At 52.8% G+C, this 15,468-nt stretch overlaps 1 protein-coding gene across 2 annotated transcripts in view; it reads right to left on the bottom strand.

Moving 5' to 3' along the window:
• The window catches only part of EPHB2 (EPH receptor B2), a 184,603-nt gene that overhangs the window by 110,881 nt on the left and 58,254 nt on the right, over positions 1-15,468 (bottom strand). For both annotated transcript variants that reach the window (XM_059915759.1, XM_059915767.1), the window contains exons 2-3: positions 8,746-8,810; positions 4,817-5,501 (exon numbers count right to left, since the gene is read on the bottom strand). In XM_059915759.1, coding sequence (XP_059771742.1) covers positions 4,817-5,501; positions 8,746-8,810 — 750 coding nt within the window. The remainder of the gene's footprint in view (positions 1-4,816; positions 5,502-8,745; positions 8,811-15,468) is intronic.

Raw genomic sequence — 15,468 nt, 5'->3', positions numbered from 1 at the left:
TTCCTCATATTCTCAAAGTACTTTGCCTGGATAGACTTCATTTCTGGAAGGACCATGCTCTGCCTTGTTCCCTTGTGTCTGAATGCTCTGCTTGCCCAGGAGACACTTGAAGCCACAAACCGTGACTCTCAGGCGCTCTCCTCCAGCCATCCCAGGACAGCCTCAGTCAGCTCAAATGACACCTCTTCCAAGAAGCCTTCCCTGAACCACCTGGCTAAAGCAGATCCTCCTTTTGATCTCTTTTATTGTACCCTATATTTTTCTTTTTACTCCTCACAGTTTATAACTATTTTATTTGTTTATTAACTTTATTTCCTCCATCTTCCCCCATCCACCCACCCAGACCAAAACTCTGGGAGGGCAGTGAATGTGTCCCTCTTGTTCACATCTGTGTTCCCTAGCACTGGCATGTGCCTAGCTCAGAGAAGGAACTCAATCAATATCTGTTAGAGGGCTAAATGGCACACAGGGGGTACCCAATACATGCTTGTTGAGGGGTTAATTGGCTTTTCCGAGCCCCTCCCCTCCCCACTGTGCCCTGCACACAACAAACAGGCACTAGAGGAAGTTGGTCTGATTGAGTCAGTTTAGTCCATAGTTTCATGAACCACTCAGTGCACTGGGAACACCCAGTCACCACTGCCCACCCCTGGGATCGCTGCCATTCCCCACGAGGACTCACCTACTCCCCCCCGTCCCCCTCACCGTCAAGTTTTCTCTAATTTGTATTTCTCTGAGAGAGCAATGGATTCTTTTCCCATCATGTTATGTTTCAATATTAAATGGATCTTTCCAAACCACACCCTCCCAGAGATTCCGCTAACGTCCCCTCCCACCCTTTAGGGTGGATGCTCCCTGGGGTGGTGGTGGGGCTGGCCTTGAGTCCTGCTTGGTCTGGCCAAGGATGTGTTAACACATTGTGTGTCTGAGCTAATAGTCCTGTTATAGGAGCATCAGTGCTGCTTGTTTAAAAATGCTGATTCTTGGCCCTACCTCAGAGGCACAGAACCAGACCTGGGGAAGAGGCCTGCACCAGACCCAGGAATCTGCATTTTAATAAACTTCCCAGCGGATCCTGAGGCATAGTAAAGGCTGAGAATCCCTGAGCTGGAGATGGGGAAAGCACTTTGCCAACCACCCAGATGTGAGCAATAATCATCATTCCTACACGTCCTGGACTGGCGGGGCCAGTGCCTGTGGGACTTGGGCTGAAGCAGCCCCACATCTGGGTGGCTGCACACATGCCACAGCAGCAGCTGGTGTCCTTCTGGCTCCCTGAGCTCATTAATCACACCTTGACTGGCCTCCACTGACATCCAGTAGCCGGCTGGGCTGGGCTGGGCCTCGTCCGGGGGTTGGTGGGAGGGGAGAAGCCAGCGCTGGACACACTCTGCCCCAGCATTACCTCGAACTCCCACCCCTTGCAAGAAGCAGCTCAGACTCTGATCCTGTGACAGGCCACCTCTGTCATGGCCCCAGGGACCCCCACCTCCTGGCATTTACACCCTGTGTAATTCCCTCCCCTGGAGCATGGACTGAACTTGGTGACTCACTTTTTTTTTTTTTTTTTCAAATTTATTTATTATTTATTTATTATTTATTTTTGGCTGTGTTGGGTCTTCGTTTCTGTGCGAGGGCTTTCTCTAGTTGCGGCAAGCAGGGGCCACTCTTCATCGCGGTGCGCGGGCCTCTCACTATCGCGGCCTCTCTTGCTGCGGAGCACAGGCTCCAGACGCGCAGGCTCAGTAGTTGTGGCTCACGGGCCTAGTTGCTCCGCGGCATGTGGGATCCTCCCAGACCAGGGCTCGAACCCGTGTCCCCTGCACTGGCAGGCAGACTCTCAACCACTGTGCCACCAGTGAAGCCCTGGTGACTCACTTTTAATGAAGAGAATACAGCAGAAGTAATGAGATGTCACTTCTGAGATGAGATTATGAAAAGATTGTGGCTTCTGTCTTGGGTGCTCTCTCTTTTACGCTCCCTCTCTCGGATCATGTGCTCGGGGGAAGCCACTGCACGTGTGAGAGGCCCACGTGGGAGGGACTGAGGCCCGCAAACAACCACATGAGGGAACGTGGAAGCAGATCCCTCCCTGGTCAAGCCTTCAGATGAAACTGCAGCCCCAGCCGACAGCCTGCTTGCAACCTCAGGAGAGACCTTGAGCCAAAGGCACCCATCTAAGCCGTGCCTGGTTCCTGACTCTAAGAAACTGAGATAATAAATGCTTGTTGTTCACTACTGAAGCCCGTGCTCCACAAGAGAAGCCACCGCAATGAGAAGCCCGCGTACTGCAACAAAGAGTAGCCCCTGCTCGCCACAACTAGAGAAAGCCCTCGTGCAGCAACGAAGACCCAATGCAGCCATAAATAAATAAATAAATAAATACATGCTTGTTGTTCTAAGCTGCTAAATTTTGGGCTAACTTGTTATGCAGCAATAGATAACTAATACACCTCTTCATCTGGGCACCACTCCAGCCACAGTTCTTCTTACATCTCTCCTTGCACCCTTAGCCACAGCCACACCAAACAATTGACCAGTCCCCCCAATGAGGCACACTGATTCATGTCCCCAGGTCTCTGCTGATGCTGATCCAACCTCCAGAAGGACTGGGCCACCTGGTTAATGTACACCTCTCCCAAGACTCAGCTCCAATGTCACCTCCTCTGTGAAGCCTTCCCTTTTTCTGTGCCCACCTCAGCCTGAGCAGTTCCTATTAAAACAAGTCTAATGCATTCCCACCCTTGTTCATTTACAGTCGGTCTCCTCTGCTAGACTGTGAGCTCCTAGAAGGCAAGGCCATAGTTGGATTCTCTTCTGTCTTACCTGGTGCTTAGCACAAGGTCTGACACAGAGGAGGTACAGGGAAGGTTTGATGAGTGAATAACCAATAAGCAATGAGTGACTGATTCTGTTCCCCATGGCCTGTCTCACCCCTGCCATGTCCCAGGGCTGTGCACTTTCACACTCAAGTATAGGAAACCAGATTTGTTGTCTTCCCTAAGAAACCAGCCTTTGCTCCCAATGTCCCCATTTCTTTTCCAAGACCATCGCAGCCCTGTAAGCTGGAATTCCTGGTTCCCTCTGATTCCTCTCCCTCCTCCCTTTCCAATCTGTCTCCACATCTCATCTGATTCACTGCCAAAACATCCCTTGACTGCACCCCTCCTCTTCCCCAGCACTGTGGACGCCCAGTCCACGCAGCCATCATCACCTGAGATCACTGCCGCAGCTTCCCCACAGGCCACTGCTCCTGTCTCTTATACACCCACTTGTCCTCCCAGGACCCTTAAAATGCTGCCTCAGAGGGCTGGAGGAGCCATGGAGGTGGCGGATGCGACAAAATTTCATCAAGGTGAGGATCATTGCAATTACCCTGGGCTAAACTTTAACTGGCTCTTCGAGGCCCCTGGAAAAGGTCCAAACTCGTAGCCTGGCATCTGGAACTACCCCAGGACCCAATTCCAATTGGGAAGGCAAGAGGAAGTGGCACAAGCAGGCTTCAAGTCTCCTATGTCACCACCATCACCACCATAGCTCACACTGCAGAGAACCTGTGCCACGCTGGGCTGTATATGTAGCATCTCATTTAGTTAACATTTATTAACCTCTTACTGTATCCTAGAAGCCATCAAAAGTGCTTTACATGTCTTAAGGTCTTGAATCCTCACAACTACCCTATGAAAGAGGGTTCCACAACTCGGATCAGGACGTCCAACTAGTAACCGGCAGGGCTGGAATTTGAACCCAGGTCTGTCTACCTTCACAGCCTTCTCACCACCATGCAGTACCTCGTACAACTTCTTATGTTTACACAGCACCTTTGTGACTCTTGGCCATAATCAAATACTACCTGTACTACTGTTTACTTAATATTTTTCTTTAAATTAACTTAAGGGGCACAGTGGTTAAGAGGGTAGTTTGGAATTACATTACCTGGGTAAGATTCTGTGCTACCTCCACTTATTCACTGTATGAACTGGGTATGAGCTGTGATTTCTTCCTATAAAATGGCACTTTCCTTCATAGGGTTCTTGTGAGGATTAAATGAGTTAGACATGTAAAGTGCTCAGCACACAGTAAAAATGGTAATCAGGAGGGCTGGCTCACAGTGGAGCTGCACTTCTCCATCTCTTTGAATTGGAAGTAACCACATCACTTGCCTTGGCCATTGAAACGTGCATAGGAGTGATGTCTGAGCCATTCCGGGGGGGAAGATTTAGATCCCATATACAATCTGTCACACTTGCTCCTTCCTTCTGCCCTGGTGATCACAACATTCCAAATGGTGGCTCCTCCATCTGCTTGGCTCCCAGAGGGAGGAATCCCAAGCTGACTCACAGTGTAGCATTAAGTGAGAAACAAACTCTTATTGTTTTGTCACTTCAGCGTGGCCTGGCCTATACTGACTGATACAGCAAAAGCGCAATGAAGGTTCTCTTATAAATGTTATTTACTATGACTTACACATTTTCTTAAAAAGGAAACCATATCACTTTTGTAAATGAAGAAATAAAGTACCACCTGCCATCATTACATAATAATTAAAATGAGAAACATTTATCCTCAACTAAAATCAGCCTGCATACCCCCTGTAGTATGTACACATACCACCATTCAAGAAGTGCTGTTTAATGCCTCCCTCTAAGAAGCTGAACGACGGCTGTAGATTTGGAAACCCTGACCACAGAGGGCCTCATGGTCAGCTCCAGGCCTCTGTGCTCACCAGCCTGCCCTCCCAGCTGCCAGGTTCAAGTCTGCAGCCAACACCAACTCCACACACTTGCAGGGGCACCTGCCCCACCATGGCCCTTACCTCGGCAAACAGTGCCATTCTCCACGGCCTCGAAGCCCGCTTTGCACATGCAGCGCCCGATGGGCACCAGCCACTCGCCGTCCCCGTTACAGTAGAGCTTGATGGGCACGTCCACCTCCTCCGCGTTGGCGATGCAGCTACCCCGGGCAGCCACCAGCGATGTGCTCTCAGCCCCTGACAGAGTCTCCTGGAAGATGGCGCCGTTCTGGATGATGCGGGGGCACTTGCGGTAGAAGACGCGCACGGCGATGAGAGACATGCAGCCGCCATAGTCCTGGAAGGCCAGGTAGAAGCCACTGCGGGACACGGGCCCGAAGCTCCGCACCTCAGTGTTGATCTTCATGACCCGGCCACCAAGGTCCACCTGGGAGAAGCTCTCGTCGGCGGCAATGGTGTCCACCTTCACCCACGGGTTCTCCATCCAGTTGGGGAAGGTCTTGGTGGCCGAGTCGAAATCGGCCTCATAGTAATAGAGATTGAAGGTCTCTTTGCAGGAGCCAGGCACGCTGGGGATGCTGCTGCAGTCACGCACCGAGAACTTCATCTCTACGTGGATGCGATGGGCACCACGGCGCCGGATGAACTTGGTCCGTAGCCAGTTGTTCTGGCTCGATTCAAACACATTGCACACCTGGTACGTGCGGATCGTGTTCATGTTCTCATCGTAGCCACTCACCTCTTCCCACTGCGGGTGAAATGCTAGTCAGGTGGGGGAGGTAGGGGCTTAGCCCCAGGGAACACCCTGTCTAAGAGGGGAGGCACAGACTCTTCCCTAGGGAATCCTCCAGTCTGATGGGGGTAGACAGGACACCTACCACCAGGGGCCTCCTAGTCTAATGGGGGAGGCACAGACCCTACCTAAGGGATCTTCCAGTCTGATGATGGAGACATGATGCTTACCATCAGAGAACTCTAAGCTGAGGGGGAGACATAGCCTTGGCTCTGAGGAATCCCCCAGTCTACGAGGGAAACACACCAATCTGATGGGAAGGGCACACGCCCTGCTCTTGGTATTGCCCTAGTCAACGTGGGAGATGTGACCCTTACCCCCAGGGGTAACTAATCTGATAAAGAAGACGTGGCCCCTGTTCCTGGGAAGCTCCCACTTGGAAGGGAAACCAGGGAGAGGCCCACCCTGTCTGAAAGCAGACAGAGCTTGTGCTTGGGGAGCTAGCAGTCTGATGGGGGACACAGGACTTCTGCCTGCCGGGAGCTCCCTGTCTGACCAGGGAGACACAGTCCTTGCCCTTGGGGATTCCCAGTCCAATGGAAGAAGAGCCCTCACCCCCATAACAGGAAGACAAGGCCTTTCCCCATGAGAGCAGCTCTGCTCTGGGGCCTTAAGTGGCTAAGACAGTGCCTGGAGGGACACCTTCCCGCCTTCCCGCCTGGGGTCCGCACTTCGGCACTTCACTGGGCCCCAGCCTGGGCTCTCACCCAGCTGTGAGTTCCCAAGCCCCACTGCTGGAAGGGGCTGGGCAGGGCCATGGAAAGTTGAAATGGAAGGGCACAGGCCGTGTTCCCTCCACAGACGCTCACAGGCCAAGCTCACTCGCAGGCTGAGCCTTTGTTCACACTTTTGTGACCCCTCGAGCACCTTTCGTCTCTCTGTCCATCCTCTGGAACCTCTCGCCGCGGCCTCTCCCTCCAGCTGCAGTGTTTGCATTCACCGACTCTCCCTTGGGCCCTTGGGGACAACTTGCCTGGACAAGTGCCGGGCACTCCCGGCCCTCTTGGTCTGGTCTCCCCAGTGGGACTGAGAGCTTGTTGAGATCAGCCACCCATCCCCTCCTTCTCCTGTGCCCCCCTTGGTGTTGGGCTGGCTTCGTCTGGGGTAGACCCAACAGCAGAGTGAACCCCACTCACCTATGCTGGGCCAAGGGTGGGTGCTGTAACAGGATCTCATTTCTTTGTCATGATTATCACATGTGGTAAGTAGGGTTATTTCTACTTTAGATGAGGGAGTAGAGACCAGAGAAATGAGGTCACCTGACCCAGGTCACACAGACCCAGACCCAGACCCAGACCCATGCTTGTCCACACTGTCTTGAAACATGAGGACCCAACACTGGCCCAGGAGTCCTGGGTTTTGTCCCAGCTCTGCTAACTTGATGTGTGGCCTTAGGCAAGTCACTGCCCCTCTCTGGGCCTCTATTTCCCCAACTGCCAAATGTGACTTTGGGGGGGCGGGGGCAAGTGGTGGGAGAGGTGTCATTCTCAAGTGGGTGTTCTTTGTCCTTTTGCCTCCCTCACATTCTCCGGGCCAAGTCTGCACAGGGCGGGTGGTGTTTGCCAGCCCAGGGAGGGCTGATGCTGTGAAGGGCAAGTGTGCGTGGGGAAGGCTGAGCTGGCCCAGAGGCTCCTTCAATGGCGGCTCTGAAGCTCCCTACGTTGCATTTAATTTTTTTTTTTTTTGGTGGCACCATGTGACAAAGTCAGCCCCTTGTTTCAATCACTGCTCTTCTTCAGAACTTAATTAGAGCACTTAATTAGAGCACTCTGCCTTTCTCCCCTCTCTCTAATTAACATGCAGAGGCCCTGCAGCCTAAACACCCCAAATAATTGCGTCCGGGGGCCCTGCAGCCCAGCCTGGCCTCATTACTGACAGGGTGGGGATGTGCGCCCAGCCGCCTTCACAGATGGAAAATTGGTGACAAGAAAGAGCCACAGAAAGAGGCCTGACCCTGGGGCCCTGCCTATTGAGAGCACAGACCTGAGGGGGGTGGGGGGATGCAGCTCCTTGGGGCAGCAGCTGAGTCCCAGCGGAGGAGCTGGGATGGGGGGAAGGGAAGGGATGGGCTGTGGGAGCCCAGAGCCCTCCCCAGAGACCAGGGGGATGAGGAGGGAATGATACTAGAACTGACAATGATGACGGTGACAGTTACTATAGCTACCTGTCACTGGGAGCCCACTCTACGTCAGGCACCGTGCTAGACACTTGGCAGGAGAACCTCACAACAGTCCTATGAGGAAGACATTATTATCACCGTTTTATAGATGAGGAAACTAAAGCTCAGACAGGTTAAGGAACTGGCCCAAAATCACACAGCTGGTGAGTGGCAGCATTGGGACAGAATTTCAGGAGTGTCTGACCCCACGGTCTGTATGTAACTGCTGGGCTGGTTGTTGTGGGAAGAAAGAGGAATCTCAAATTGTGCCTGATCTTGTTCTTGGGAAGCTCACAGCCTCCATGGGCTCAGACCACTGGACCCAAGGCAGTGTGATGGTAAGAGCTCAGGAAGGGGGAGCCTAGTGTTACGGGGACCCAGAAAAGGGACCCAGAAGACTCGGTCACAGCCCTGGATGCAAACCTGAGCCCTCATCACTTACTAGCCATAGGGTCCCTGGCAGGTGGCTATAGCTCTCCGAGCCTCAGTTTCCGCACCTGTAAAATGGAGGGGATTCCTCCCCATAGGACTGGAGATGATGTATGTAAAGGTGCTGTGATGTAGTACGACACACAGTGAGTGGGTGCTCAGGAAATGACAATTCACCTTCCTCATCTATAAAATGGGGGTAGTGTGTGTACCACTTCTCAGCCTCGCTTTTATTTATTTATTTATTTGTTATTTTTTGGCCACGCTTTGTGGCTTGTGGGATCTTAGTTTCCCAACTAGGGATCAAACCCAGGCCCTCGGCAGTGGAAGCGCGGAGTTCTAACCAATGGACCGCCAGGGAATTCCCTCAGCCTCCCGTTTAGAATTCTATGGGATAAAGTCTGAAAGCATCCAGCATGTTGTCATGGTAACTAGCACTCCATCAATGGTAGGGGACCAGCAGGGTGGGGCAATGAGAGGCCAGGTCCTGGGACCTGAAGGAGGGGAAGGGGCTGGAATTCGGCAGGGCGGGGGAGGCGGGGCATCTGGGCCCTGCAGCAGAACCCGAGGTATCCTGGGAGACCAGGCAGGGTTTGAGGACCACTGACTCACCCCTGATGGAGGATGCACAATCCAGCCCAGCTCCGCCGTCGCTGTGGTTGAGTCCATCAGCGTTTCTGTGGAGACAGCAAAGAGTCATCACTGAGCTGCCTATGAAGCACCGTCAATCACCAAGAACCTACCTCCTGAGGGCCTTCTCTACAGAGCGCTACTTCCATTGCTCCAAACAATCATCTGGATCGAACCCTATAGACTACCCTCCCTTTAGGTCCTGCCTCTCACTCCATAATCCCACCCACTCACACACTCCAGCCAATCATCTGATTCTATTCCTCTAGACTCCACCCCTTAAGGTCCAACTCCAGCCCTTTCACACATGGTCATGCCCCACCCTCTTAGCCAATCACATCCCTCCAACCTAGGTATTGCCCCTTTGCTCCTTTACTGGTAGGGAAGGGTCTTAATCTGGGGTCTCCTGGATGGGCTTCAGAGAGTCCTCAGGAAATCTCAAATTTTAACTTCAGACTTAGGGTTCTGTTCGCTTTTCCACTTGCATCAAATTCTCAGAAACTGGAATGTTGGCCTTACAGGGGCCTCCCTTGGGTCCCAGCCAAGCCGCATCAGTTATCCCACGTTGGCCCTCTGGCCCACACCTCCTGTGAGGGATACCTTTCCCCCTTCTCCAGGAACTTGGGGTTCTCCATTGTGTCCTCATCCCTGGGCCCCCTCCCCCAGGGCTCAGCCAACTCTGCCCCTAGGATAGGGCCCTGGGGATGGAGGGGTGTTAAGGGGTGAGCACTGTGTCCAGTGGGGCCAGACCATCACCTGCCCTCTGGGGGTTCAGGAAACTCAGATCAGCTTCTGAACCGGCCAGGCCCAACTTGCCCCCTCTTATTCCAGCAGCTGGAGGAAAGGAACCATACAGCCAATGACAAAGGAGACCCACAGGGCCAGAGAGATCCCCAATCACCCCCAGATCAGGCTCAGCACCCCTCCCTCTACCCCTTTCCTGCCACAGGGGATTCAAAATACTTTTTGAACTGAACTGCAATGCACTGAGAAGATTTAAATTGCTCAAGTATTCAATCAACAGATATATCCTGATGCCCATTATGTACCAAGCACTGTACTGGGTACCCCGAGGGAAAAAACGGTGAATAGCAAAGCCCTACCATGGAGCAGTTCACAGTCTGGTAGTGGAGATGGGGTATGAATACAAATAGTTGTGAGAGGGTAGGCGGAGAGATCTAGAGGATCACAGCTGGACCTTCCACACCACCTAGATCAGCGAGAGTGAGTGAGAGGCACGCTTGCTGCTATGCTCCAATTCTGTGCCCAGGACACATCACTAATCAATCCCCACACTCTGTGGCTACACAACGCTTCTCACCACAGTCCTCCAGGAAACTAACACCCACCATTTGAGATGCTATCCCTGGTCTAGCCTAACTGTCTCATTTTAGAAATAGGGCAACTGAGGCACAGAGAGGGAAAGAGACTTCCTAAAGATCACACAGGAGTTGGTGGCAGAGTGGGAGGTGAGGGTCTCCTGCTTCCTACCCTATAAACTTCTAGACACTTAGTTTGATGGCCTGGGTTGGATGAACTAGGGCAGAGAGAGTGGAGGCAGGGTGCACATTGTCCAGGCCTCTGTGAAGGTCGAAATGGGAGTAACAAGGTCTTGAACTAGGGCAGGGGAGGTATGGATGGGAGGGTGGGATAGAAGGAAGCATTTAGCCAGAGGTGACCCCAGTCAGACCTGTGAGCTGACAAGAGACGATGTGGCAGTGTCCTCATGACCGCCTGTGGCTTGTGTTTGCGGCCACTGTGTCCCTTTGCACTGGGGGCTGGTGAGGGGGGAGGAGGGTGCCAGGGACAGTGGAGTCCAGTGCCAAGGGCATCCTTCTGATGGCAAATTGGAGGGAAGCTGTATTGTGCTGCTTTGGAGCTGAAAAAAAGGGTTCCTTTTCACACTCCGAATGCTACAGATTTTTCCTCCTGGAGAGAACAAGGGCTGAACTTTTAACCTGTTTTCTCTCATCGGCCTCAGCCAGAGACGCGCCAAGCCGGGCTCTCTGCCTGGGCCCGAGGAACAGCTGCTGGGAGCCGTGTGGAACAAGGGAGAGAGGAGACTCTGCTTGGGACCAGAAAGGGGTCGGGCGGGGGAGGCAAGCCGCCAAGCAGGTGGCCCCACCCCTTGGCTGGATTCTTGGGCTGACCCAGAGGCCAAGCACTAGAGGATTCCACAGCCCAGAGGAGGGCCTGTGAACTGACATCCTCATCGCCTGGGTGGAAACTCAGGCCCAGAGTGGGCAAATGACTTGCCAAAAGTCACACACTAAAGGCTGGTCCTCAAACTCTGGGCTCCCAGGGAGCTCAGGCTTGGGGGTTCCACTGCCCCCTCCCCTCAGCCTCCTACCACATCTGGAACCAGCAAGGGGAGGTTCTCAGAAGGACCGGAAGTCCATGCGCAGGCTGGTTCACAGCAAGAAGGGGCTAAGAGGAGGGTCCAGCTTGCATGTCCCCTGGGAAGGACACAGAAGGCCGGCACCTCCTGGGCTTCCTTCTCACCAAGCTGGTCCTGGGCTCTGCCTTGAAGGCTGCCTCTGGGAAAGCTGTTACCCCTGGGGCCGTGGCAGGAGGGAACCCCGGGGTGCTCTCCCTACAACTTCCCCTTGGCCTTTTGCCTTTCCATGTCGACACCTCCCTCTGCAAAAGAGGCAGCTAAGCAGAGCAGATCAACTGGGGTCGGGAGGTCAGACTTCAATTCCAATACCCGTTCTGCCACCCACTTGCCTTGTAACCTTGGACAGGCAACCTTTCTAAGCCTCAGTTTCCTCACCTGGAGAATGGCCATAATACCCTCCGAGGGCGGACAGGAGGACGCAAGGAGACGGGAGGTCTATTAGCTTGCAGCCCAGCGCAAAGCAGATCATCAATAAGTGGCAGCTATTCTTTCTTAGATTGAGTGTGGTGCTTTTTGGCCGACCCAGTGCCTGCACACACCCACCGTTTCCTTTGGGCTCATTAGGTGACCCCTGCAAGTGAAGGCGAGTCCAAGCAGCTCCCGCCACACCCCAGACCATGCTTGCCAACATCTGACAAACATCAGCTTCTCGCTCAAGGGCCGCAGCCTCTGGGGAGCCCCTCCTGGTCCGTCTGATGCTGCTTTCCTGGGATGCCCTGGTTTCCTCTTTGTTCCTCTCAAACCAAGCCCCAAAGTCAAATTCAGTTTCCCGGGGAATCTGGGGTCAGTAGTTCTTGCCTCAGGAGCCTGGGTGGGTTCAAAAAGCCAAGCCCTGTTTCCATCACCAGCACTTCCCTCCTCCTTGTAACACCCCAGACTTTGCCCCTCTGATCTCAAAAATCTACAGAGGGAGAGAACTCATGTTCACTGAGACAGAGACCCTGTCCATTAGGAGCCAGAAACCCTCACCAACATTCTCACAATGATGCCAAGGGATAGTTGATACTGTCCCATTTCACAGATGGGAAAACTGAGACTTACAAAGGCTTAGGAACTTGCCCAAGGTCACACAACTATTCCATTCACACGTGGTGCTCCAGCTGCAGATTGTTTGGTACTCTCTCACACACACTGTTCCTTCTGATCTTCTTCCCTTCTACACCTTCTTTACCTGCCCCAGGACCCAGCACAGGGCTTCGCACTTAGTAGGTCTTCAGTTGAAGGCTGAAATCCCCTTCCCTCCCCTAAAACTGTAGGGCTTGAACACATGCTCCATCAGGACACCATCCATGACTTCAGCTGTTTCCACCTACAGCCTGCACTGTTATTTAATTACAAAATTTCTTCTGACTCTTTTTCTCGTAAGTGCAGTTTAAAGAGGAAAAAAATTATCATTATTAGAAATGGGAAACCAATATCACTTGCCATAAAAGGAAGGAAAATAAACATAAGACCATTACAATTAAAAATGTTCGTCTGCAAACTAGCTAACATCATCTCACTTCCTACAGTTTGGGGACCACTAGGCTCCACCAAGCTGCCTGTGAACTGCTGGAAATGTCCCCATCCCCATCCCCACCGTGACAATGACAATCCTGCGTGTAGGGGAAGCCATTTTTGTTGTACACAGATGATTGATTAATCACCACAAGATGTGACAAAGACCGCAACGGGAACGTGTATGGGGTACTGTGTGTGATGGGAATCGGGTACGGAAGGAGAAGAAAACAAACAATTCAAGGACAGCTTCTTGGAGGAAGTGACATGGATAAAGGCTTGAAGAATGAGTTAGAAGGGAGCCAGGAGAGGCTGAGTGGGAAGGTTGTGCAAGGCAGAAGGGACAACAGAGGCAAAGGTACGGAGGAGACAACAGCATGGTTTGTGGGAATAGATGTGTGGGGGGCAGGGAGTGGTGGCAGCTGAGGACTGAGCTGGAGAGTTGGAGCAGGAGCTGCCCAGTAAAGGTCAGCGGCTCTCCGAGGCCCCCTTGCTGGACCACACCCACCTGCCCACATCCTTCCCAGCCCCCCTGGTGCCATCCACACCCCCCATCCTGCCTGACACTGCCCTTCCACTCACCTCTGGGCACTCCCACCCCAGCTAGCCCTGCAAATGTCCAGTTCCCAAGCCCTGGATGCTCTAAGTGACCATTAAAAAATCCCAATAGAAAGATGAGGAAACCGAGGCTCTGTGGACAAGATTCTTAGCATCCAGCTGAAAGCTGGAACCAGGGCCTCCAGCCACCAGCCCAGAGTGCCTTTCTTGGTGGGAAAACAGGGTCTGGGCCCTGGGAGCGGCTTTGGCCCTTGCCCCACTGCTCCCGCACCCCCTCTGCTTCCTGGAGACTGCACAGAAGGAAGCAATCAGGAGGCCCCAATTGCACAGGCTGGGGAGGCCCGAAGACCCCTCTGGCTATGTGTGAATGAGCAGTGCGCATTTCAGAAATATTTGAGCTAAAAGGGGAGACACACTGAAGTCGTTAGCGTTGGGCCAACAGGAGGGTGGCTTTGCGGGGCTCTGTTTTCAGGCTGGGGTGGGTGGTCGCCCTCTGCTCCCCGACCCACCCCTGGTCAGCTCTGTCTGACCCCCTCTTGGGTCATACTTCTCTAGGGCCACAGATACTGTTCATCTGCACTAATGACAGTAGGTGAGAGTTCCAAAGACACGAGGAGGAACATTCATTAAGCGCCTACCATGTGCCAGGCAATGAGCTGGGCACTCTACGTATGGCCTCAGGCTCATGGCAACCAGTGGGGTACACACTATTAGCCCCATTTTTCAGATGCGGAAACTGACATCAGAGAGGTGAAGTGGCCTGCACAAAGGCTCACAGGCAGGGCTAGGATTTGAACCCACATGTGTCTCATTCTTCCTCTGTGTTATTTTTAGGAGGCTGCAGCTATAGCCTTAAAACACACACACACACACACACACACACACACACACACACACACACACACACACCAGGACTTTTTGTATGCTCTCCCTGTATATGGCCCTGTGTAAGGACAGGAGGGGAAGGAGGGGGGAGGGCAGCAGGGGAGTGGGGCACAGACCGTCTACGCTAGAACCTTGGTTCTGGCAAGCTCTAGTGTGTGACTGCAGGCAAGATCGTCCTCCTCTCTGGGCCTCAGTTTCCCCATCTGTAAAATGGGTCACGTGAGAATTAAGTGACATCATGTAGGTGAGTCCTGTTGATCTCCAGTCTCCCAGGGCTGGGGGAGTGCTGTGTCTGCTTCCCTCACCACTGTAACCTTAGCACTGAGAACTGGTTCTGATACACAGTAGATATATTCGATCTGCACATGGCAACTGGGTGAGGTTTCTAAAGCCCATGTCTGATCATGTCTTAACTGAGCTTAATGCCCTTCAGAGCTCCCACTGTCAGCGAGATAAAGTGCTAGCTCCTCAACAATGCATTCAAGGCCCCTGCTGGCTGGGCCAGCTAATTACCTTCCAGCAGTGTCCAGCCATCCTGAATTTCCTTCTGCTTGCAGAAGGTACTGTTTCCTTGGGCCTTGGTGACTTGACTGTTCCCAATTTTCCTGCTTGGAATGTCTGGCCCTTCCAGCTTTATAGCCTGGCTAACTTCTCTTCCAAAACTTAACTCAAAGGTTCTTTCTTCCTGGCAGCTGTCCCTGAATTCTCCTGGGTTAAGTAACAAGATCATGGTCATTCAACACACATCTACTCCACCTCCTGTGAGCCAGGCCCTGTGCTGAGCACTGGGGACGCAGAAACAGATGAGCAGGTCCTTCCCTCAAGGAGCTTCCAGACTAGTGCCTGACACGTGAACTTTCTACAGGGAGAGGCAGAGTGAAACAGCTGGTCCAGGCCGCGAGCCAGGAAACCCAAGGGAAGAAAGGATTAGCTTTGACCAGGGAATCAGCAAAGGCATCTCAAAGGAGGTGGCATTTGAGCTGGGAGAAGAGGGGAAGGGCATGCCATGTAAAGGGCATGACAGAATCAAAGGCACGGAGGTATGAAACTTGAGGGGTAGTTTGGGCAACAGTAAAACCTGAGGACTGGGTCTCAATGCAGGGCTCTGGGCTAAGCGTTTGCCATTCATTATCTCATGGCATCGTAAATATTGATAAAGTAGGTACTTTATTGAATCTCCCTTTACAGATGGGAAAACTAAAGTTAGGAGAGATTGTTCAAGGTTTTCATGGCCGGGCAGTGGTGGAGCTGCATCTGCCTTACACCAAAGCCCATGTTCTTAACCACTGCATCATGCTGGAGTGTCTGTCCCATGGGGTGGGAGCAAAACGCTTTGTGGATGGATCTGGTAGCTTGGAATGGGGCCA

The sequence above is a fragment of the Balaenoptera ricei genome, chromosome 1, assembly GCF_028023285.1.
Source record: "Balaenoptera ricei isolate mBalRic1 chromosome 1, mBalRic1.hap2, whole genome shotgun sequence".
NCBI classification, from domain to species: Eukaryota; Metazoa; Chordata; class Mammalia; order Artiodactyla; family Balaenopteridae; genus Balaenoptera; species Balaenoptera ricei.
This window is presented reverse-complemented; position numbering and strand designations above follow the sequence as displayed.